Source organism: Gouania willdenowi, chromosome 21 (assembly GCF_900634775.1).
Source record: "Gouania willdenowi chromosome 21, fGouWil2.1, whole genome shotgun sequence".
In the NCBI taxonomy this organism is placed as follows: domain Eukaryota; kingdom Metazoa; phylum Chordata; class Actinopteri; order Blenniiformes; family Gobiesocidae; genus Gouania; species Gouania willdenowi.
This window is the reverse complement of record NC_041064.1, coordinates 15,530,501-15,557,151: the sequence shown is the minus strand read 5'-3', so window position 1 is coordinate 15,557,151 and position 26,651 is coordinate 15,530,501. Positions and strand designations below refer to the sequence as shown.

At 38.6% G+C, this 26,651-nt stretch overlaps 1 protein-coding gene across 1 annotated transcript in view; it reads right to left on the bottom strand.

The window, feature by feature from the left end:
• Positions 1 to 6,944: 6,944 nt before the first annotated feature.
• anos1 (anosmin 1) overlaps positions 6,945 to 26,651 on the bottom strand; it is a 55,462-nt gene continuing 35,755 nt past the window's right edge. Inside the window, exons 8-14 of the mRNA XM_028436723.1 lie at positions 23,839 to 23,983; positions 21,954 to 22,100; positions 17,908 to 17,996; positions 15,764 to 15,935; positions 13,268 to 13,488; positions 11,039 to 11,183; positions 6,945 to 8,141 (exon numbers count right to left, since the gene is read on the bottom strand). Coding sequence (XP_028292524.1) covers positions 8,080 to 8,141; positions 11,039 to 11,183; positions 13,268 to 13,488; positions 15,764 to 15,935; positions 17,908 to 17,996; positions 21,954 to 22,100; positions 23,839 to 23,983 — 981 coding nt within the window. The 3' untranslated portion in view covers positions 6,945 to 8,079. The remainder of the gene's footprint in view (positions 8,142 to 11,038; positions 11,184 to 13,267; positions 13,489 to 15,763; positions 15,936 to 17,907; positions 17,997 to 21,953; positions 22,101 to 23,838; positions 23,984 to 26,651) is intronic.

Below are 26,651 nucleotides of genomic sequence, written 5' to 3'. Positions count from 1 at the left end.
TAGCACTAATCAGGGGGGATTATGGACAGCTATTACCCAGCTGGATGGGACTCTGTGGCCTGATCTCTTCACTTTGTTCGCCTGCGGAGGGAGATGTTTGGCTTGGAGAAAAGCTTGGACCAGAGATAATGATGCTTCTGGTGATGTTTTCTTTGTAAACACAAACACATCGGCCCCGATCACTTCCCTTTGACCCAGACTGTAATAAAGCAAACGCAATAAAGAAGGCATCTTTTTTTTTTTTTTTTTTTTTTTTTACATTGAGGATTAGAGTACAGGGAGAAGAAGTTTGAGACAACTGTGATGAAGATGTGTGCTTGCGTGCATGAACGGTAATGACAAATCAAGTCAAAAACATGATTTATTAATATAGAAACAGGTAATCATTCATATTTTCATGTCTTCACGTATTTTGAACAAGAACTCTCAGAGAGCGCAAACCTAAGGATGAAATGTCTATCCGCATTAATAACACAGAAGGTCCAAATGTATGGGGACCCCCACAAAAAAACGCATGAAATGAAAGGCATGAACCGGATCTGAGCCTGATGAAACTTGGTGGAATAATTGAAAAACTAACACAACATAACTGAGTCCAATTTCATGAAGCTCGATCAATTATGACCTGAGACATGATTTTTTTTAATTTTGCTAATGACAAGAAAGACGGGCATTTTTTCTTTGTTTTCTCAAACTGATCCAGAATCAGTGTATTGATCCTGATCCACTCCAAAATGTCAAACTGTATTTGAATCTTCCATGACGTAAGGTCTATCTTTGGTTGAAATTTTGTCATAATCTGATAAGTACTTTTGACATAATCCTGCAAACAGACTAAAAACATAAGAAAATATAAATACAAAATTACCAGTGAAAATATTACCTCCTTGGTGGATGTAATTCAATTTTAATGATTCAGGCTTTAAATGGTTAAATATGAGTTTATAAAACAATGTTTATTTTATGTAGGAAACAAAAATCATACTTTAATATACGCTTACTGTAAGTATTCATGTTTTTATCTAAATAAGAAAATGATCTCGGCCTGTATTAATATTATATACAGCCTCCTAGTGTGTTAGATTACCATAGTAGTAAATGTGTGAATGCCTGTGAGTGTCAGACCCGTCTATGGTGCATCTTATCTCATATCCTGTCTGAGCTGGGACGGCCCACTGCTTTAAAGCACTGCTGTTCATCAAAACATTATAAAACATGCAAAATGTCATTCAGCTGGAGCAAGAATCCAACTTTGAAATGTGCAACTGTAAAAGGTCCGAATGCTGCCAGATTGTTTTATGATGACTATAGCTGTGTTTCCATTACCCTTGGAAATGTACAAAATCTAAATAGTGCAATAAAAACTCGTAATGGAAACACCTGGATTTCGTTTCAATATTGAAATGTGTCGCAAAAGCGCCATGGAAACACTTTTTCCACAAATACGCGTCACAGAACGTGACGTACGTGGTCACATGATCACTTCTGTCCGAGTAAACATGACGCGGTACGTGTAAACAGAAGAGGAGACCAAGTCATTTCCTATGCTGCGTTCACACCAAATACGTCTTCTGCGGCACCGGACGCATCTCCCGCACGAAACAATCAAAAATGTCCCCATTCGCATTATATGCACGTCTGAAGCGAAGCCCCGCCCACCAGCGACACATCCAACTCGGTGAGCTTCACTGCCTGCTGAAGCGAGGAGCTGTGCTCTTTTTTCTCCTCTCACCAACATAAACCACCAGTGAAAAAAGCCGGTGTAATTAGCGGCTAATGCTATCCTAGATCAGTGCTACGGAGAGAACTTTTACCTGCTAGTACCACTTCCTCGCTGATTCTCCTCCACGCCAAATCCTTCCAAGTCCGGTCCCGGTTATAAAGGCCGTGTCATACAGCTCCAGGTGGTCACACACAGCTTCTACTCCATGGTTGAATGGGTGAACAGACCAGTGTCCATGTTGACGTGATGTCATCAAAGACGCTGATTGTCTTTCGTCATGCGAAACAGCCGTAGGAGTTCAATATTTTCAACCCTTGCGAATGTGCGGATATGTGTAAAATCGGGAGCGCGCTCGCACGGCCAACGCACAGGGAAGATTTTGCATCTGGGACGCATCTACCCATTGACTTTGTATGTAATCTGGACGTATGGACATTTCGTGACGCATCCGGTGTGAACGCAGCATTAGCATTAAACTTAAAAATGATTACTGCCACATTAGACGTGAAAAAACAAAGGAATACAGAGTGTTTCATAAGAAGGTTTGGAGCGTCCGGCTTTCTGCAGTGAGGTCTCACATATTCACGAGAGTTACGAGGCTTCTGCCCAAAACAACGTTCAACGCGCAATCATACTTTGTCGACATTTAGAAATATCACTTTTACTTTCAGGAAATCTGTAATGGAAACGCAGCTACAGATGAGAATGAGAGTGGATGATGGAACAATATTTCATTGGAGAGTTTCAAGTTTGGCTTCACACTTTCCTCTTAACAGTATGAAGTCAGTTTGTGACCTTCAAATATGAACGCTCCACCTGCACCAAATGTATAACAAATGAGTGTACTTATCAAAGAGAAAGCTGCAGTGTAATTGCTTGGGGTTAAAAATACATTTTCCAATTTCAATCGTTAAAGTAAAGCCTAACATTGTGTGCCTGAAATCCGTGCCCACGTTCCTTACGTAGCACGTGAGGACGTGCATCCCACTTTTGGATTGAGGTGCAAAAGTATCCGTGGAGGCTGAAGTGGAGAAAGCAACGTGAATATTTTGCAAATACAGCATTAGCCCATTGGGGGAGGAAGGGTTGATTTACATTCCTGAATACACAGTAAGCACTGGAATGTATTGGCTTTAATAAAAACCCAAAACACAAAAACATGCATCACTTATTTCTGTAAAAAAAAAAAAGCGACATGTTTTTCCTCTCTTTGGGCGTGCCAGTGGTTTCTTTTAACTGTACTGGTTTTCTAATCACAGCCCAGACACGCTTGTCATCTTTATCACTTCGTCATTCTTAAAAAGAAGAGGATGCTTGTCAACAGTCTTGTGGCTGAAGTGCTTGTATAATGTGTGGCATGCGTGATCTGGAGGTCTGGCCGTGTTTTCTGGTCTTCATTAGACTTTAGTCTGAACATCTTTGAGGCCTGACAGAGAAAATCCTTTCATGTGTCCCCTTGGCTGGTCCCACTCACAGAGCCTAACCAGAAACATGCCACTGCCCAGGGCAAGGTCACATTTCTCACCATCGCACAGCTTTAAAGCTGCATTTGCCTCTCCTAATGGAGGGGGAAACACTCTCATTGTTTTTCATCAATCTCACAGACAATATATTCCATCTTATCATATTGAACGAGCACCAGCGTGAAAACGTCCATGTGGTAGTAATCTGGAGCGGCTCGATGATCTCACTGACCTGAAACTCACATGAGAGTGAAATTTGGGAGTTTTCAGATCGTTCAGGTTAAGACTGGTGACATCTCAAAGAGGGAACATCGAGTACATCCTTTTCTTCTTCTTAATTCATCAAAGTCCAAAGATTGTGCCTCTCATTAAAAGTTAAATTCCACCAGTCCCTTTGAGGAGCAACGTCATAGTCAATCTGTTGAACGTTGCGGGATGGTCGACAAAAAAGTGGTAGAGAAAGAATGATGCATGCACGGCTCGATGCGATGCCACTAAGCAGAACGAGTGCACGGGGGTCAAAAGGAATGTACAGAAGAGGCAGCATGTGTTTGTACTCCACTTGGAAAATACATGGTTTTAACTGAAAGAGAAGCAGATAAGTCACCTGTTTCAAACTCAAGGCCCGGGGACCAAATCTGGCCCTTTAGACCATCTAATTTGGCCCGCAGGAGAAAGTTAAAAACACAGGGGGAAACAAAGTATAGTCTTTTTTGGTTCAAGTACCTGAATCCAAGTACCCCCTTTGTCCGACTACAACAATTTCTTTAGAAAACTATTTAAAAACAATTATAGAGCATAATGGTCAAATGAACGAGTGATAACACATTTTAACAGTATTTAGTGCAGTGGTTACTAAATTAAGAATTTCTGGCGACCCCAACTATTTTTTTCTCGTATTAGTTTTTGATCATGTTTGAGCTCATATACTGTATATATACAGTGGGGCAAAAAAGTATTTAGTCAGCCTACAATGTGATTTTCAGAATTTTTTTTTTCTCATTTTGTCTCTCATAGTTGAGGTATACCTATGATGAAAATTACAGGCACCTCTCGTCTTTTTAAGTGGGAGAACTTGCACAATTGCCCCACTGTGTGTATATATATATATACATATATATAAATCAGGTTGAAAAACACTGATTTAGTGGCTCCTGAATAGATTTATTTCTATTTTTTTTTTTTTTATCATTTCCGGTCATATCACGCATGCGGTGGGACCACGACTGACACTTTATTAATATTCAAACACACTCCATTGCGTACCCCGAGGTGTACACGTATCCCCATTTGAGAAACACTAATCTCAATGACAAAATAAATACACAAATTCAATGAAACTCCACAATATTTGGAGGATCTCAATTCTCCAATGCTTTTATCACATGACTGCACACTCTTTAAGTCTCAAAGAACACAAATTTCCTGAAATTCTACATAATTTTCCCGCATGAAATAAAAATTGGTCAAAATCAATGAAATTTAAAAGAGAAAATCCTGCATGGACTGACATCTGTCTTTTATGTTATTGAGCCTTACATATTTCACGAGTCATACGGTGTGTAAAATGCAAACTTGGTGACATTAATGTTGAAATTGCTCATTTTTACGCCTAAAATCTGCGCCCACTTAAGATCGAACTTTGTATTTGGCCCCTGAGATACGTATATAATTAATATCTAACTATGGGATTGTTTTACAATGTACCCCTTCACTGGAGTCTGACTGCAGTCAACGGGGACATAATGTCATGCAAAGTGCAGAAAACATCGCTGGCCCTGCAACGTAACAAAGCTTTTGTCCTCCTGACTGGCCTATTATTTAGTTGTAGATTTTTTTCTTTTGTGTCATCTGCAATTTGGACGCCTTGCAACGTGGCTCAAAGGAAGCTGGAGGCCCTTTTGTTTTTCTGTTTTCACACTTTGAGGGCCGCAGTGTTTTTGTGTGTGTGCGTTAAGGGGAGCTGTGACGACCTGGAAGGGGAAAGAGGCTGGGGCTGGCTCACACACGCTAAACACTGGCCCCTAAAACAGAAGTGAGGGAGAACAGGATTAGTGTGCACCGAGCAACAGACTAATCTCTGTGACATAATAGAACTGTACATAAACAACACCTCTGAGACAGAAGTGGTCAAATACACACTTAGGGAGAAAGTGTGTGTGAGAACAAGGACTTGGGAAAAAAGGGAGGGAAGAATCAGACACCTGGATATGTCTTGACTTTTTGCTAACAATTTTTTTTTGTAAAAATGTATTTATGTATTTCTTTTTTCAATTCGTTTTTAAAAATCTGCCTTTCCTGATTAACGGTCACATGGGGCTAGAAATCGCTTACTTGCTCACATTCTAGTCCAGGACATTAAAAGAGCAAAAGTTTAGCTTTGTTCCTAATTTTATGGAAATGAATATTTAACAGCATTTCCTCCTGTAAATTTCATAAGAATTAGAAAATGTACTCAAAAAATGTTCACCTAAAGGTGCAGTCGTCTGTAGTCTGTAGAGCAAGACCTCCTTAAGCTCCTCCCCCTCCGCTATGTGCCTGTCAGCGCTTAGTTCAAAGCCACGCCCCCCACACGCTTCAACACGCAGGGGAGACGATGTGTGAGACACGAAGGCATCTGATTGGTTCTTTCCATTCGGACCGAGTGGCAGGGATTGGTCAGAGTTTTTACAGCTGTTACAGAAGTCTGAATAATTTGGCTTCTTTTTCTAATTACATACTTGATGAACAGGATCGCATAAAGCCAACTTTTCAGTTATGATAGAAAAAAAAAGAAATGTAGCTAAATAATAAAAAATCTATTTTCGCCCCCCCCAAAAATAAAAAAAATAATATATATATGTATATTTGTTTATTTATTTCTGTACATTCTCAATTCTTCTTGTATATTCTCTATAATCTGTATTTTTATATTATTTCAACCCTGTTTGCTGCTTCCTGACGGAGCCTTCCCAAGGGATTAATAAAATCTATTTAATCTAATCTACAGTAAATGCAGACGTTTATTGTATTAATGATAACCAGTTACCATTCTAAATTATTTTTGTTAAGACCAATTTTAAATGATTACTCTACATGTCAACATAGAACAAATTTCCCATTCCTGATCCTGTCATTTGTTCCGCGTGTCTCCTCACTCCAATACACCTGATCTCTAAATGTGTTATGAGCCTGTTCTAATACAATTATTGAAATGAAATATTTATAATATGATATATATATATTATAAATAATATATATATATATCATATTAGGATGTGTTAAAGATGGAAGATTGGAAACAAGCAGCACAGTAACTCTCCAGGAATGTTTTAATATAGTGTTACTATGAGCTAAAACTGTTCCTTTACAAAACATATCGACTGCATCTGTGTCTGAGGGGTTAGTGCGGTGTATACGCTGCATTATTAGCCCTCACTGCATCACTTCTAGCCTAGCTATTACAAGGTTGGGGGTTGTTGAGCTGAAGTGCCATTTAACACTTTTCAAATACACAAGTGCTGTGAGAAGCTGGACGTTACATTACCACAGCAACGACTATTTCACCAGAGCTGCAGGACTGAACCACTTGTTTATTTGGACTTGCAGAGCATGTGTGTCAGACTCGAGGAGCCGTCAGCGTCTGTGCTGCTGTAAGAGTCTTGTCATGACGAACGCCACGGCCAAAAAAAAAAAAAAAAGCAACAATAATTGGCAAATTGCAACGAAAAGTGTGTCCGTTTAATTTCCACATCAGTCTTAATTAGACACAACAGCGCTTGGGTAAGGGATTGTTTTATTACTTAGCAGTTTGTACAATTTCTACCATGGAAAAATAACATGTAACATAAACTTTATTTACAATTCCATCTTTACAAAATGTCTTTACAAGAGTTTTTTTTTTTTTTTCCTTTTGCTGGTTCAAAAAAGGTGAGGCTAAAACAAACAACGCACACAAAAACAAACACATACACATTCACACACACATCCAAACCAAAAGTTCATAAAACACACATAAATAAATATAGACATTCACTGACTGTGCCATGACAAATATTTCTACAGCCAAGAACATGTACAATTCATCGTTTCCACACAAGTTATAATTTCATTAATAATAAACAATACATATAACTTCCAATATAGTTCTTTGTTATTCTGTTAGTGAAATATTGCTAACATATTGAAAAGACGTAACACAGACATCGTCTCATGCCAACAGAACGCTAACGGTGATCATGCAAATCCATTACGAGCTTTCAGTCGAACGCCCGTAATTCATTTACAGCTCTACAAATCAACTGTTCTACATGCAACACGCTACGTGAAATACTCAGAGTTAAACAACAATGACTTTAGTTACATCATCCATCAGAACGCACTGTTGACCTATGAGCCGCTTTCATTGCAAACACAAAATAAATAAACGGGAGCTCTACTATTCTTTATCCAGAAATACACTTACACGTCTTCCATCTTTCCATTTCAAACTGATTTTCAAGAATAAATGTGTTGATTTCGTATTGGAACCAGATCGGATTTCCTGCTCTTTTTCTCGGCACACAAAGGAAGCCTGGATAACAACTGTTTCCCAGGGATGTTGCAGATGTTTCAGGTCACGAGTGGGAATCGGAGGAAGCGGTTTTACTAGCCAAAAACAATTCTGAGACGTTGCGGTATGATATCCACTGTACAGATAAAAACTTTTCCAGTTAAGAGAGAGAATGGCTTGCGAAGGAACAAATGACGTGTTGTGGAGCCTGGAGATGGTGGACTGTAATTCATGAGCAGAGGAGGGTCAGTTCATGTTCTGGTTGAGCTGCTCGGTTCCACACATTCCTTCGTTGGCAGTCGGCAGCACCAGGAATACTGATGCTACGTGTGCCTGCTGGGTTTAACCCACCGCCGCCAAACTCAGTGTCTCTCTACAGACGTTTTCTGATGATGGGAGGAGTGATGCTGCCTGAGTCGCGGCCCTTTAGGACACAAATTACAAAACATGACGGGAAAAATGTTGTTAAAATGCATAGAAATCTCAAATGGTTTGAAAACAAAATGATTATATTCATGAATGGTCTTCCTATAGAATATTACAACAACTAAAACTCCTTTTTATTTATACCAAAAGCTTTTTTCCAGCCAAAAATATTGACAGGGTTTGGGTCAATTATAATTGTAATCACGTAATTGATAACTAAATACAATTATGGCAACATTATAATTGTAATTGTAATTTAAAAAACACGTAGCTGTTGTAGTCGTAATTAAATTGCAATTGAGTTCAGATATTTGACTTTGTAATTGTAATTGCCATTAAAAATTCTGTAAAAACGAGTAAAAAAACTGTGGAACCATGTTACAGTTCTATGTACGGTTCTACACATACTGTATGTAGTTAACAATTAATAAAATATGTTTCAAATTAAGCTTTCCACCATTTTCCACCAAAAATATTTAAATCGCAGGGTATATTGACACAAAAAAGTGCTCAGATCCCCACACCAAAAATATTAAAACCAATCTTTTCATTGATTAGGAAGCCTGACAATGTAATCAATAGATAGAAAATAAATTAAACAATAGATATTTATTATTTGTGTATTTTACAGCTGATTTAGGACCCGTTATCGTTAAAGAGAGCTAACACAAAAGCAAGGTTCACTTTTATTAAAGTTATTTATTTCACACTCAGTAATAGTGATTAATTGTAGTTAAGGTTTAGTAATTAGTAATAATTTCTGAGACTAAAAAACAATTGTAATTCCATTGTAATTGCAAAAAAAAAAAAAAAAAAAAATTGCTGGTCACCGTAATCGTAATTTATTTGTAATTGAACATGTAATTGTAACATGAACATGTAATTCCAACTCCGACAGAAATCCGTTATTATTCAACTAGGCGTGTAGTTAGTGCTTGTTTTATTTTACCCAAAGTAAGAACTTCATTAGCACAGCACTCAGTAACATACAGAGCTGTGCATGAATGGAATTCATTACCAAGTGACATTAAACAATATAATATATATATATATATATATACTGTATATATATTATTTTTTTTTTTTTAATCCCTAAAAAGACATTATTTATTAAGAAACTTTAACGACAAACACTATTTCTAATACTTCGGAGTATTTATTATGTCTGATGTTACTGATTTTCTTTGAGTTGTAGTTGTTGGTGTAATGTGATTATTATTATTTTTCATTCTATAAATTGTATATATGGGGATCTTAATGAACAAACAACAAACAAACAAATATATTTAAAACTATACCTAAATTTGATATAGTTCCTATTAACATTTACCCATAGATTATTCTATATATATATATGTTACTGTACATTATATTTGTGCATTATTTATTTACTTTATTTCCTTCTTGTTTGTTATTTTTGTTGTAATTCTCACTGTTGTTTTTTAGAATTAAATTGACTTGGCTATAGACTGTAGTATGTATAACACTTTTGTGAGTATACATTTTGTTCATGTAAACATACATGATGGAATGAATGAATGATTACACACATTTCAAAGAATCTAACTTTGTAAATAAGTGGAATGAAACTGTATTTAGTGCCTTTTTAATAGATTTTTTTCAACAGTTTTAATAATTTCATCACACGCCCGGCTTAACCATGACTGACCCTTGTATTTTCAGTTAATGTTCTAATCAAGATCATTTCCATCATCATTATTATGATTAGCATTTTAACTAAAAATAAACATTAATTAATTTGTTTATTTACCCCCTAAAGTGCCACTGCGTACCTCCATTAGAGAAACACTACTTAGTAAATGATCTTTAGGTGGTTACTCGATGGTGTAACATTCAGTTCAATCCAGACCCAGACTTTCTGTGTTGAGTTTGCATGTTCTCTCTGTGTGACACTGAACGAGCTGAGCGTGTTTGAAGTCAAGCCTCAGTTTCGTGCAGTGCATTGTGGGATGTGGAGTCCCGGCGTAGATGGAGGCTTGGAAGTGTTTTTTACTTCATTCTTACCGTGATTTCTTGTGTTGCCCCCAAAATCTCTGCCAAAGTGACTTCCCAACACATTTCTGGTGTTTTCATGGACTGAAAGTTGAGGGAAAAACAATGGTGTATGTTTATTTTGGGGCTTACATGGAAAGATCTGAATCCTGTCGAAATTGAGTGTCTCAGAGTGAGGTGATATCCCGAGGAAATGAGAAATAAGGGGAACAAACTAGAACAAAAATGGTGTCAAGTGAATTACGTGTGGCGTAGAAACATATGAAATCTTGTTAAGAATGAAGGAAAAACACTTCTATGCATCCGTTTATGGGACTCCACATCCCACAATGCAATGTGCTAAACAACATAAATCAAAACGTGTTTACAATTCAAATCAAAAACGAACATTTTAGCGCTAATTTCAACCTTTTCTGTCTTTTCTTTAGCAAATGATCATTGATTGATTTCTATCTATGATGCCTACACTATGATTTTATCTTCCTGTATTTGTATACTTTATATTTTCTTTCTTTCCACAATGGTTTGTTATCAATATATCTGTTTTCTCCAAGCTTACACTTACATATGAATGCATTGCTTGATTCAGGAGTTTTAGGATTTTTTGGGTAATGCACTGAAGTTTGACCAGGCCATAATGGGGAACAAATTGTGCATTGGTAATATTAATATTTTATCAATTTTATTGTTTGTGTGCATCAATGGCTCATAGCAACTCAATATGTAAGCAACAGAATACAAAGAAAGCTTAAAAAATATATTTTTCATTACACAAAGCTATATATATATATATATATATATATTCACAGCCCCTGTGTGTGTATTTACTCATGATTACAGTAACGAAATTGCACCTTTTTTTGGTAGGGATTGAGTACTTACGGTGTTGTACGATAGGTAATATCAGGTTTGGGGTTTGGAAAGCCTTGACAGTAGCAGGACCTTCTCCTCCAGTAGTGATGACCTGCACCTCCAGCCTGTAGTAGGTGGACGGCCTCAGATTTGACACCACCAGCAGGTTATGATCCTATTAGGAATAGCAGCGAGCAAGAGAACAGACAGATAAGCCAGTGAAACACAACAAAACCCCCCTTTATACTTTTTTTTTTTTTACTGTGACAGGCCTGAAGTTTGCATAAGCTGAGGAGAAACAAACGGGGAGTACAACTGTCTGTGCAGACGCCATGACAATAACAAAATGTTTTTTATCGGGCTGCCTGTCTCCTCCTTTCTTTCGCTGGCAGTTGGGTAAAATGAACAGTGGGTGGTTTTATTTATGGAGAAGCTTGAGAGGCTGCGAGGTGCAGATATAAGCGGAACGTGTTGTTGATGGAGGAGATTACGTCAAAGAGCGGCGTTTTCGGAGCTCTCGCGGAGGATGAAAGAGGGAAGACATGAAGGCAGATGAAAAAGTAGAGCAGCGGGGGGGGGAAGGGGTTGAGAACTTGCAGCAGGACAGAATATCTTCAGATCGTTCCCGGTGTTAGTCTGCCACGCTGCTGCTTATCGCCAAAACTCAAGCAAAGAGGAGATAACTATTGTTCTTAAATCAACGCCACCTCTGACAGGTGCAAACACTGAACACCAGCTTATCTCACTGCAGAGAAGAACAGAATCCTTACTGAATTAAAGTGGGAACACATAAACAATCAAACATCCGGTGGCAACGTTGTTGACTAAAAATCTTCAGCATAGTCGACCACTTTGTTTTAAACTATATGTGAACAAAATATATATTGATATTTCCATTAACTAATAAACATGTAAAAAAAAAACTGTACAATGTACATTACCGTAATATCATTAATGTACCAGATCTAGCTAAAAGGTTATTTTTCATCTGCAGTCCCTGGACAGAATGTTCAATTGTCATCATAAAAGAAAACTAATCACACAAATTACAGGAAATATAGAGTAAATTATAATAGTAAATAAAATGCAACCACATAATAACATTATAACACTTTCAATCATAGTTACTTTTGTTGCATGGAGGGCGGGACAAGCCGATAAGTGAGCCAATAGGAAGTAAGCTGATTGTGTTTTCGGACATGAGACGACTCATGTGGTCTTACACATTTATTGTATTTACAAGATTAATACCATCCCATATCAGGCTGATCAATGGTAATTGAATCTAAAAAAAAAAAGCCTACATTTTTATGCTTTATATTGCAACAGATTTAATCAACTAACACATTTCATGTCTAAATCTAGACTATAACTGAAATTGTCCTAATGACTACATTTTGACTAAAACTAAGTCGCATTTTAGTCAAAAGACTGTAGCTAAAACTAAATCAAAATTTGCATGGACTTCAGTGTGCTGTAAGCCTTCTAATAATGACGGATTCAAGGATTTTTAATGGTCATTCACGCTGTTTGAATAAAATTGTTCACCAGAAACCCTTTAATAAATATATGAATACAATAAGAAATAGAAAAACACATACACATAAAAAACAGCAAGTATCAAGGTAACAGAGAACAAATTGATTCGGCGATATATTGCGATTGTTTGTTGCGTGATTATCGTATCAATCCAAAAAAATTCAAATCGATTTTTTTTAATGAAGTTTTTTTATAAAGAAAAAAAAAAACATTTAATTGCATTTAATGAGCATAGCACGTAAACTAGGTCACTAGGCTTCAGTGAACCACATGTTAAACTATCTCACTCCTCAATGCATTTAAGCTTGGAAGTTGATTTTCTTTATTTTCATAAAACATACTGGGCATTTTTAAAGATTTATGTGGTTACTTTATTTTTTTAAAGAATTTAAAACCTTCTAGAAGCAAAAGTTAAAGTTTTTTGAAAAGTGTAATTAATTTGACAGTTTGACAAACCTACCACTTGTTTGTGATATTTGTACTTGAACTACAGTTAGTTACCATTTACTTGTTCTCGCAAGTTAAAAAAAATAAATAAAAAAAATGGAATTAATTGTATTTCATATCATTTTGTACTTGTAAAGGTGAAATTTGTAATTATTGATATCGCAATATATCGTATTATTTAGTATAATGATATACCGTATCGTGACATGCAATTTATGAATCGTATTGTCAGATAAATGACAATGCACACCCCTAATCAGAGGACAGGCTTACCGGAGGCAGAATCTGGGACTGGGAGATGATACTGTTTGGCAGGCTGTTTTGTCGGCTCTCTGTGGTAATCTCTGCCCAGGTCACCTGGAAACCAGTGATTCGATGATGCGGTGCCACCCTCGACACGCGCCACAAGAAGTTACCCGTGATGTTTCCGTCCTTGATAGTGAAGGAGGCTGTCAGGTTCTCTGGTTTGGCCAAAACTTTGGGAGTTCCTGATGCTGTGAAGGGAAATGTGATGTAAATGTGGTGAAAACAAAAACATTAAACGGAGAACCAAGCCTACATTTGTGGAAATATCCATATTTTTCATCAGAAATTCTGGGACTGTATCAAGACTGCGTGTGAAAATAAGAGGAAGACGCCCACCCGGCTGCCTGAAGGTTGAAGAAAAATCCCTGTTCTCTTCAAACCACACAGAACAAAGTATCCTCTCATACATTATATCTGTCATACATCTGGTATCAATCCGTCCATCATTCATCTTCTATACCCACTTAACCTTTTCAGGGTCCTGGGGTGCTGGAGACTACTTCAGCTGACACGGGCCAGGGTACACAGTGAGCAGGTTGACAGTCAATCACAAGGACAGACAATCATCGTCAAACACATGAATGCACTCATGTTTTTGGAATGTGGGATGAAACGAGGACAACCAGAATGAAGCCACACACACTCTGGGAAAACTTGCTAACATTAGCTAAGGTTTCAGTACCATGTCTGCTTCTCCCTGCACAGAAATTGACCAAAAACTGAATGGCTACGATTAAATCATAATGATGTTTTTTTTTTAATTTGGAATTAATTATTATGAATTAAATTATTCGTAATTAAAGTGTCCTGCTTCGTGTTTACATGGAAATAGTAATTCCGAATTGAGATTTTCTGAGAACTGGTTTATTTGGCTTCATTCAATTTTGCTTCCGGTCGATGGGTTAGGAAGGGTTCTGATTGAACAGGGGGTGAACGTGACGTATCACGTCTATCAGGGAAAAAACACACAACAAACTTTTTCTTTTTGGCTACACAAAATCGGAATAAACCAGCCACCAAATTTGGATTGAAGTTTAATTTGGAATTACCATTTTCATTCGGAATTAAGTGTTTACAGGGTCAATTTAAAGAGGATTTCACTTTTATTCTGAATTAAAAAGGAATTAAAGCTCTCATGTAAAAGTGGCCGATGAAAGACGAACCATGGCCACTAACAGGATTGAAACTCAACGAAATCACCACCTTTGGATGTGGATGTGAGCATTTCACAATAATATTTCCAGATTTGATATCACATTATAATGGTGTAAAACCATTTGTAATATAGCATGTTGGCCACACACTAAGGGGCGGATTCACTAATCTCTGAAATAAAGGGTGATAAACCAGTTGCATCCCTAAATCCTTTGAAGACGCAATTTCCTCACCTGCTGCAAGGAATTGACTACAATTGCAGCAAAGATTAGTGCACGTGCAGAAGTGGTGGAGACCGCCCTATTTAAATGAGTGTTTTGTACGTATGTTGAACACGGAGCATGAAGGAGAGCTGAGTGCACGGAAGTGAAATAATTAATTTGAAGCAACAGAATTGGAGGTGTTAGTAGAGGAATCTAACAAAAATTAGATGAATTACAGCAAATACATAGATAGATAGATAGATAGATAGATAGATAGATAGATAGATAGATAGATAGATAGATAGGTTCTTCCTACGTGGTACCATCTTTAACAATCGTGAGGTGTACGGGAGTGTTTCTTGGAGTAGAAGCAGCCTCCGGCCATGGAGAGTGTGCCCCCCCAGCCACGGTGGGGAGACAAAACAGGAAAGGTTTTAACACGTTCTTAAAATTGCGAATTAATTCATCCCAAATATATTAAATCGAGGTCTGAAAATTCCATCCCTTTGTCGTCTTTCCTCTCCCCTGCCCCGTCTCCTCACAAATATCACTGCTGCCAACACTGAGCAAAAAGCTTTGACAGTTACCACCTGGTTGTGGGCCGTGCTAAAATTATACAGAAAAACAGAAGCTGGAAAAAGTCCAGCTTTGATGAATCGCATTGCTTTCCCTGCATTCATTTATGTGCATTTCCCCCTCCCATTTTTTGCTCCCTTTGTGAGCTCCGCCTACTTACATACATATTGATTAGAGGGAAACGTGTTAAATGGATTTTGACACCCAGCAGCCGCGCATGGAGTTGCACACGTTTTAAAACCCCTAAACCATTAGTGAATCCTCCCGTAATGGAGCGTAATGGAGTTTTTCTGGGTTATCTGGCTTCCACTCATGGTCCAAAACAACCTTCATGAGGTTTATTAGAATTTATATCTGCCATTGCAGAAAATGGGTGTGAAAATCTGATAAATTAACTACTTAGTCTCATGTAGAAAACTCTACACACCAAAAATTGGCCTTTTCTTTGAACAATGAATGGATTTCGTCCAGCATCGGGAATCTAATATAGTGTAAAATGCTGTTAATGTGGATCAGTTTGCGCACTCACCTCCCTCTCCTGGGCACGGGATGTGTTTGTGAGTCTTGCTCCGCAGGGTGGCACAGGTGGGGGTGAGGAAAGTGGTGCTCTCGTCCTTAGAACGCCGCTTGGACTTGAGCATGTGAACCGTGACTTTGTACTTGCATGAGAACAGCAGGCCCGGGAGGTTGATGTAGTTCTCCTGAGCGCAGAAAAAACATCATTCAGGTCCTGATGACTTTGACATGACACTAAGGTCAGCTCCCATGGAGCTTTGGAGATAATTAAATACACGGCAGTGGAGCGGATCGCGTTCCCACTCAGACTTCAGAAACATGCTCCACATTACAGGACCACTTTGAACGCTCACATGTTTGAGGTTAGATTCTTTTTACACTTCTCAAACAGCAGCAATATGAAGGATATTTTTATTGCTTCCAAATGTAGCAAAACACATGTAGGAGTTGAATAGGAAATAGCACCCAAAATAGATTGATGTGTAATTTGCAAAAAAGAAGCATAAAAAGATACATTGATGAATCCTGTGCAGCTGTGTTATACTGGGCACGGTTACATGAGGTTTCTTGTTTTGGAATTAATTATTCTGAATTAAACTGTTCTGCTTCGGGTTTACATGGAAATTATAATTCCAAATAAAAGTTTACATGGAAAACAGGTTTATTCGGCTTTATTTAATTCCTCTTTAGGTCTGGGGGTTGGGAAGGGTTCTGATTGGACAGGGGGTGAACGTGACGTATTCACATCTAGAAGGAGAAATCACACAACAAACCTTTTATTTTTGGCTACAACATAGAAAACCACATACCGGTAATGAAAAAAATTCACTTTTATTTGGACTGTAGTTTTGAATACAGCAGCACAATAACATACGGTTTCACTTTGGTCCCCTGAGCAGGAGAAGTCCATCAAAGCCAACGGTTAAAGCAGCAGCTGCTCTACCTCCACTATGCAGGATGTTGAGCGAAAAATTAACTTTATAATGATCTGCGCGTCATTAGTGAAGGTCTGTGGGTCTTTTGCTTCATGCCCCAATGAAGCCCGTTCCGTGTGTGTGTGTAAAAAGTCAGTGTGTAGTCATGTTTATACTTCCGTCAATCCACTATTTTCATTATAACTATGTCTTCTAAGGCTCTTATTAAATAAATGGCTTGAGTCTAGGTCGCCATCTATTGCGACTGGCCGAGCATGCGCAGAACGACCGGAATTAACTTAAAGTGTAATTAAAAGTTTACAAGACAGAGGAATTATTGAATTTGGAATTAAAATCAGAATAAACCAGCCACCTAATTCGTATTTAAACTTATTTCAAAATGACATTTGCATTCGGAATTAAGTGTTTACATGGTCAGTTTAAAGAGGAGTTAACTTTTATTCTGAATTAAAGAGGAATTAAAGCTTCCATGGCCACTGTTGAATATTCCTCTCAGACATTAATCATTCATTGATCGTATGAAAATAACACTTTTCTCTTGAGGGAAGCAAACAAAATCCCACAGACTACAGACTTCATACTGTGCAGTAATAAAGAAGCCCCATATTAATATGCACTCTTGTGGTTCTGTGTGTGTGTGTGTGTGTGTGGATCCTCTCTCATATGAAACAGCTTTGATTAAAAGTGAATGAGCTGCTGCGCTCAGATTAAAGCCCAAGCCTGAAATCCTTGGTGGCAGTATATATTTTTAAAAAAAAAAGGATGCACATCTCACCGCAACCACAGTTGTAGTTCCCAGAGAATGTGTCCACTGTCAGTTCTATGCCATCCTGTATCAGCCTGAGAGCCCACGCACACGTCTCCCTCCCCCACAGAAAAAGCACTTTCTGCTAAACAGACATGACTGCAACTGAAGACAAAGCCCTATGCAGTAGCACAGCCAGGGCTTTTTGAGAAGGTGAATAATCCCTCATTCTGGGAAACATTGTTGAAGTGAACATGTTTAATTGGCCAATACAACCAAATGCCTGACCACACCACTGACTCATAGTGTTTCAAACAACAGCCAATGATTTGCCCTGTGAAAGAAAAGGACCTCAGGTTCACTCGATGGAGTTGTTTTCTTTAGCTGAGCAATACTTTCCAAGCATCAGACAAAAGGTGGGGCATGTATGTGCCTTGCAGATCACATACTTGAGTGAATCGGCTGCTCGAGACCAACCTGGGTGACTGATTTCTCTGGTCCCCGGGTTTCATTGTGGCTGCAGTACTCAGGGCTCCACTGGACATGGTAGCGACTGACAGAGGGATCTGAGACGAGAGAAGAAAGATAAAAAGAAGGATGAGTTACACACCAATAAATAACCTTTCCCGTCCAAATAAAGACAAGTAAAACTCAAGCTTTTGCCAAATGTATTTATCTCATCTCACAAAGATGCTTTTAGACAGGATTTGCATTCTTTACTCAAACATGTGGAGTTGGGCTTGGGCGATGACAAATATCAGTAACATAACACAGAACACGGGATGAAAGATGACAGGTAACCCTGAGTCTGTGGGCTTTCATTGTTTCCATATTTTACTAAACATCAAATGTACAATCTGAGGTCTAGTCTCTGCCAAGGACGTCATATTTTCACCTGTGTTTATGTATTTTAGCAGGCTTAAGTCAAAAGTACGCAACCAATTTTGACAAAATTTTAACCAAAGACCGACTGTATGCCGTAAAAGATTCCTTAAAGTTTTGTGGGGGATCTGGATCAATATACTGATTCTGGATTCATTTGGAAAATAGAAAAACCCTATCGTCAGTGGCAAATTTTCAAATATTCATATCTCGGTTCATCTGTATGAGATTTGACTTAGTTACGTAACAGTTGGTTCCTCACTTATTCGATCAAGTTTCATCCGAATTGGATTTGTCAAAAAAATTGGGTTGCACATACATTTGAACCTACTGTATCACTATTTACACAATGAATGTCACTCTGTACCCAAATCTCCATGAGGTCCCTTCAATAATTCAGGTATGAAGTTGTTTTAAGTGTGTCATAAAACAGGAGAGACATATTCTAGACACTGATGCAAAGTGTTACAACTTTTACTTAACGACAATGAAAGAAGAAGCTGAGGCAGCAACTATGGTGTAAATATGTGTACACAGCATTTTTTAATATTAAGCTCATCAGCAGAGGGGCAGCAGATTTGCATTTCAGACAAGATTAAAAAGTATAACAGAAACCTATATGTTACAGTTATTAAAAAGTAATTAAAAAATGAAAAGAGGAGAAAAAAATGGGAATTAAAGCTCATGTAAATGCGACCTAGGAACATAAAACAAACTAAAGTGATAAGAAATCATTGGAATATTTAAGCAAATTCACAAAGTTTAGTGGCAACATGAATAATTATTCCTCACTTTGTTACTTTGACAGTTACATCATCATTCTCTGGAGACAAACAAAATCCTGACATGACATTACTTGCGAATATAAATTATTAACACCTCTAAACAGCTAATGGCATGAATACATATAATATAAACTTGAATACAGAGCTTTACAATGCTCCAGTCTTGATGTTTAGAATGTTGCCTGTTTTGTCTTCATACTAATCTGTCTGCATCTTCTTTAACAAAAAAGGGAATGTAACTAAGGAACAAAGTGACCTTCAAAGTATATATCATCCAACGTGCTACTAATCAGTTACGCTCCATTGGTCAGGTGACAACCTTTGTACAAAGGTAATTAAAAAGTAAATAAACTCACTGAAGCACCATCACTGCTTGTGGACAAAACTATCCTTGATGGTTTAGTATCAAAGGACCAATGGAGCGTAACTGATTGGCTACACGTTGGATGATATGAGACGTGGATCTTTTGCTACTCCTTGGTCGCCTGGATTTTGACCCTAGCTCCTTGGCAACTGAATTTACACGTTGACTTTTTACAAAGGAATTTTCTTTTTATTTCTTTATTTCTTCATTTTTACACTGAATTTTAATGGGGCAGCACGCTGGGGTAGCACATCTGCCTAACAGCATTAAAGTCCTGGATTCAAACACTGAGGTGGACACTTGGGTCCTTTGTGTGAAGAGTTTTGCACATTCTTCCTTTGCTTGCATGGATTAAAATATGAATGTTAGATTAATTTCTTTACACAAAGAAGATTCAGTGAAAGAAATTAACATTCTAAATCCAAAGGAACAAATTTACTTCCATGGAACTCTGCCTAGGCCATCCATGACATACTCTTTCTCTCTTAGCTGGAGCAACATTTATTTAATTACTGCACAGAAGTTCCTCATAAACTCCACCAATTGTGTTTATTTTCCCATCACCCTTGTCTAATGTTACAAGATTTAATGTTCACTCAACTGTGTCACTCGGAAACGTGAAATACTTTGTTGATTAATAATTGAGTTGTGCTATGTTTTCCCCTTGGCGGGGGTCGGGAGTTGTGGTGGTGGGGAGATAAAAGAGGTCCTTTGATGGCTTAGACACAGATCTGGCACTTGAAGCCCCAGAGCTCTTTGGAAGCAGAAGAGAGGAATCGGGAAATTGGAAAAAAATTAAATAAACAAGATATAGTGAGAGGCATCTGGAGGAAAAGGGAAGTACTATGTAAAACAAGAAAGGGAACATGGAAATCAGGTGGGGAACAGAAGCTCAGCAGTGTTTGATAAAGCAGGACTGGAAGCAAGCCTCAGAAGCACCGCCACTACGGATCTGCTGTGTAGTGTCTGTGGTGTAAGGGATGGATCTTTTTATCTGAAACTGTTGTAGCGTGGACAGAGTCGGCCCCTTTGGTCTACTGGAGAGAACCCAGAGGCCAGGCTGCTTTGAGTCAAAAAAAAGTCGAAGAATGAAAGTTTAATCATGATTAGGTTAACCTGTCCCCTTCACTGTCAAACAAACCAGATGTCCGGAGACTCTCGCTCTCCAGACCATCTGTACTGTTAATAATCGGCAAACCTGGGTTATCAAAGCCAGGGTCAACGCTCGGGCTAATGAGTGGCAATGGCTCATATGCAGAGTGGTGACCAAGACCACAAAAGATGACCCAGAAAAAGATCCTGGAGCATGATTACTTTGGTACTTTAACACAACATGTCATTATTTAAGCTCAATCCTCATCAGCATGATTTAGCTCAATCAAGGTTAGTCATGTTAAAAGCTCTGAGACAACAGTGTCCCCCAATTTCTTTTACTCTCTGAACTAGATTCAGCAGTTGGGTTCTCATCTCACCAAGACGCTATTAGCCAGGGTTTGGATTCTTGACTCCAACATGTGGAGTTGGGCTTGGGCGATGACAAATATCAGTAACACAGAACACGGAATGAAAGATGACAGGTAACCCTGAGTCTGTGAGCTTTCAATGTTTCCATATTCTACTAAACATCTAATGTACAATATGCCAAGCACGTCATACTTTCACTAGTGTTTATTTATTTGTTAGTTTGTCTGGCTTAAGTCAAAAGTGCTTAATGGACTTTGGCAAAATTGTAACCAAAGACTGACCTTATGCCATGGAAGATTCCATTAAAGTTTGGAAAGGATCTGGATCAATATACTGATTCTGGATTACTTTGGATAATTGAAAAATCCGTACTACTCGTCATTGACAAAATTTCAGAAATTCATATCTCAGTTCGTAATTGGCCAATCTTTATGAAATTTGACTTTGGAGTTGGTTACTCACTTATTCCATTGAGTTTCATTTGCATTTGATTTGGATTGTGCATTTCACTGCGATTTGTTCAAAAAATTGGGGTGCCCATAGATTTGCACCAACTGTATTGTTATTAATGGGGATAGAAATTTCGTACGAGCCTTTTAAGTGTGAATGATCATGGTACTTGGTGGAGGTTTGCACCCTCTGAACGCTCTTGTTGGCATTACCTTATTAGCAGTCGCTATCCACCGATGACATCAGGTCGGATAAACTAATATTACTGCTCCAATATAAGTGCTTATATGAAGCTTGATGAAATACCGCTGTCAATCAAACCCTGGGACTACAGCTTTGTGTTATTACCCATCTTTTCTGAATAGCGGCACCAGGCTTCCCTTCTGGAAATGCATTACACAGCAACCACATGGTTGCACTTACATCACTGAATACCGCATTAATGAAACAAATCCGTACTTATTTTGGGTCAGTGGGAATTTGTAAGAACATTTCTTTTCAACATGAGTCATAGTCCTTGATAGGTATAATGATGTGTAAAAAAAAAAAAGAAACCAAGGATAGAGTTGAGTGCTTACCTCCTCGGTTCTTCCAGTAGACACGAACCTGCAGCTGGCCATCCTGATAGAAGGGAGTGCCAACCTCCAGAGGCCCCGAAGGGCGTTTGGACAGTGTTGATCCAAGAGAGGAAATCTCATCCTTCTTTGTCTTGAGCACTGATTTAGCTGGAGATGGAAAGAAGTAACATTTGAAGCTGTAGCCAAGATATGACAATACCTGCATTATAGCATGCACTGCATCGTATTAGAACATAAAATTAATCTAATTTTAAGATGACAGCTACACACATCTGAGAGAACAATTTTACATCTTGCGTATAATCACAAGTAAACTTTGAATTCCCACCTGAGCAACACAAGCAAAAAGAGATCTGGTTCATAGCACTGAGACATCATCTGTGCTCCCTAAATACTCCAAAGCTCCAAATGATTGCAGATGTGCTGTCAACATACTTTGGCAATACCTCCTCTCAGCAATTCTCATGATAGCGGTTTGACTGGAGAGTTAAAATCTAATGAACCCTACATTTCTATTTATCAGTTAGGTTAACTTTTCACTTACCAAAGCTATTGTACTTTGGTTAAACAAAGGTAACTTTTCCTGATATATTCAAGATGCACCAATATTACTATTCTGGCCAAAACCAACAATGAGGAAACCAAGGCCGAAAACCAAAACACCAAAAGATTATTATTATTATACCAAGTATTAGTATCATTGTATTTATTGTTATTACTGTGTACTAACCTCACTGGGTTGTTTAGGTGAAAAAAGTGTTTCAGCCACCAAAAACTTTTGGCTGAAAATGGATCAAACATGAATTTATGGTTTTCGGCCAAAAAATTTCAGTGGCCGAATTTTCGGTGCATCACTAAAAATCACACTATCATTGTTCAAAACATTTTTTTTTTTATCAATATATCGAAATATACAGTATATTTAACTACTATTATTTGGATGATGATAATAATAATAATAATACATTTTATTTAAAAGCACCTTTCAAAACACCCAAGGACACTGTACAATGGAATCATAAAAGCAATAAAAACAGGAGCAACAGAATAAAAACAATAAAAACAGGTGCAACATAATAAAACAGAGTATGGCATTGAGATGGTGGGTCCGTGGCTAGATGGTGTAGAACTGTCTGAACAGGTGAGTTTTGAGTTTGGATTTGAAGAGTGGCAGGGAGTCTATGGTACGGAGGTCGTGGGGAGAGTTCCAGAGCTGGGGAGCAGAGCGGCTGAATGCTCTGTGAACCATGGTGATGAGTTTGGCCGGTGGGACAGAGAGCTGGAGAGTGGAGGAGGAGCGGAGTGTGCGGGCAGGAGTGGCAATGTGGATGAGGTCAAATATGTACGGAGGGGCCAGGTTATGAAGTGCTTTGAATGTGATGAGGAGTATTTTGAAGTTGATTCTTTGTTTTATGGGAAGCCAGTGAAGTTGTTGTAAAACGGGGGTGGGATAGTGAGTGGTAGGAGTCCGTGTGATGATCCGTGCTGCAGAGTTTTGGAGGAGCTGTAGTTTCTGGAGAGATCTCTTAGGGAGGCCAAACAGAAGTTGCAGTAATCAATCCGGGAGGGGACGAGGCTGTGGACAAGGATGGCGGTGGTGTCGGGGGTGAGAGCGGGATGGAGACGAGATATGTTACGTAGGTGAAAATATGCAGAGCGGGTGATGCTATTGATGTGAGACTACAAGGAGAGTGTACCGTCGAGGATGACCGTCGAGGATGTATAATTTACCTTAAAACAATCTGGGGATTTTCTTTTTAAAGAAGGAAAGATTTATTAAGGTAATAAAGCATTCAAACACCAAAAAGTTTCTTATTTCTAAAAGCATTTTAATTGCACGTGTGCAAACAGATTAAAAGAGCACAGTAATGCCAGCAGCGGTTACCTGATTCATTACCCTGAGCAGTACTGAAGTGGAGAGAAGCCTTGGAGCTCTTCAGACGCACCTGTCCCCAGTAAGTAATGGCCTGCAGCTCTACATTGTAACTGCTGTTTTGTTGTAAGCCTTCCAGATTCACCCAGTTCTGAGCCTGTGACAAACAAAACACACTTGAAAAGTTGGCGGTCACATGTTACTACGCTGTCACTTGAGCCTCTCTTCAAAGCAGTGTTACTGTACCAGCCAGAGCCTCCGCTCAGCTCGGCCAGCAGCCAGCACGGGCCTGTGGGAAAGCCCTGTTTATTAAGAACACATGTGGAGCAGAGGAAGGCACGGTGGTGAGCAGATAGCCTTCAGGCCTTATGAGAAACCCATGTTATCAAAGCCTCCCAGGGCGTCTTCACTTTTGTCGGACTTCAAGCATTCCATCACCAGCGTGAACTTGATGAGTTCTTGTTATTGACTGTGCATGTTTTGACATTCCTCTACCAGCAGGCTGCTTTCAATGCCCCGAAGTGCCAAAGTGGAAACCAGTAGTACATGTGTCAATAGGTGTCTGGTGTCTCCCACCTTTATCTCCTGTGCACCACATCTGCTCTACATTTCAAAAGCTAATTCAGGAGAATACCCTACGGAGGTGTGGGTTCGACAGTCTAGACAATTGGTCTTTCTGCTCAGGTCTTTCATAAACGCTGAAGCTTCTCAAATACAGTTCAAGTATTGGAGCTTAAAAATTAAATCCATAGCAGGGATTGAAATTAGCACCTGCCAAACGTGGGTAACTGAATCCGTTTACCAGCCACCATGGTGGATTGCTGAGATCTGATCCAATTAATCTAAATGATCGATGTCAAGATCAGAAAGAACAGAGTTGGCCACAAATACATTACTCAGTCAGCTGCACAGAACTGTGGGAAATGCAGTATTTTATTCTCCAAACACCGTGCGAGCTGGGCCGCCTTGATCTACTCAAGCGGGTCAGCGAACCATATAGACAGCTGGCGCACCGAGCACGGTCTGTGGTCGGCTAAGGATGGACAGAGGTGAACAACAAGCAGATAGTTTCCAACTCTCCTCAAACTAAAGACGTGCTGCCAACTCCACAGCACACAGACAGGAACAAACCACTAAAACTCACACTGTGCATGACGAAGACAGTACTGACCCGACTCATACTACTCAGCTGAACGCACTGGAGTGCCACAACGTACGCAACCACACACTCTTGGGAGACAAGCAGGGAGACATGCAAGGAGACAGAAAGAGAACAGGGAGACAAACAGGAAGACTAGACTAGAATCCCAGTTTCCAGATGATAACCTCACAATCAATATCTTTAAGGCACAACAGTGAGCTTTAACCATAGAGTTAGATCAGTCAGATTAGATGTTTCTGTTTGGACCAAAGAGTCAGTTAGACTTCAGGATGTCTTCATTTAGACCAGTTGTTGTAAACCTTTTTGGAGGTACTGAACCCTTCAAGCTCCATTAGTGCATTAATTGAACCCTTCGTAGAAATATATAATTTCTTCAAAATAGTTATATATTGTATTTGGACACACACACACATTAGCATAGGCTGATTTTTTGCTTTGTTCAAAACACTTTTAATTTAGATTTGTTACTGTACTTTATCAATTAATAAACTAGTGGAAATGTATTTTGTGTAACCCATTTTTCCTGTGTCTTGACCTCTGCCGAACACCTGAGACTGTGGAGCGATCAAACCCAGGTTTAGAACCACTGACTTAAACTCTTCACTGGGGCAGATAATTATTACTCTCCATAAATGTTGATATTTTCCTTGATTTCAAATATATACACATATAGACATAGTCATCAACATCCCCCGCCAGATTAGTTGTGATTATAACTCACAACCTTTTCCTAAATGTCCTAAATCTAAGAACTTAGATGTATACAGGTACATACAAAAATAATATCATATCAGAATATAAAATTACTATCTTAAACGGTTTCTAAAAAAATCTGTTACCTTTGAAGATACCTCGAACAGAGTCCAAAAAACAGAACAAGGGCAATAACTCCGGGAAAATTAATTGCACGCTTCTCATTTTCGAACTCCATCAAGGTATTGATACCTTGAAGCCACACACTGAATTTGGTTATCCTATCTTTAACAGTTTCTGAGAAAAGCTTCCCCCTTTAACTTGGACGAACGGACGGACGGACACACGGAAGGACGGAGCTCAAACCTATACCCCCCTTCACACTTTGTGGCAGGGGATAATAAACAAAATGTTTAATAAACCTGATTTACCAAGGTGGATCCCTTTGTATTGTTGTTTATATACAGCTATAGCACAATATTTGGAAATGCCACGTTGAGGTTTAAAGTGTAATTGTTCATTATGAACTTGCTGTTTATTAGCTGAACTTCTCTCCTCACATTTGACTGACTTTTCTATAACAATTTTCACTTCCTCTGTGTGGTTCCAGTGCAGTTGAACATATGAAATATATAATAATCCTAATAATTAGCTCTGCTAACAAGCACTGATTTGGCAAAGACTATATGCATTTTACTGTAACTGTACACATCAATACTTCATTATTAAAGTGATTGATAACAATATTGAGTGGCTGGTAGATTTTACGATTTACCAGCAACTGTGGCAGGTGATAGTGATGAAAAATAACATCTGTCTTGAGGACCCTCTGCTGTTAATGTATGTGTTTGAAGTCTTTGAACTCTGCTGTACTCTCTGTATATTTAATAGCGCTGCCTATTGAAGACCTTATCTGTGACATTCCAAAGAGGAGTCATAAAACACATTCTTTCTGACATATGAAATATCG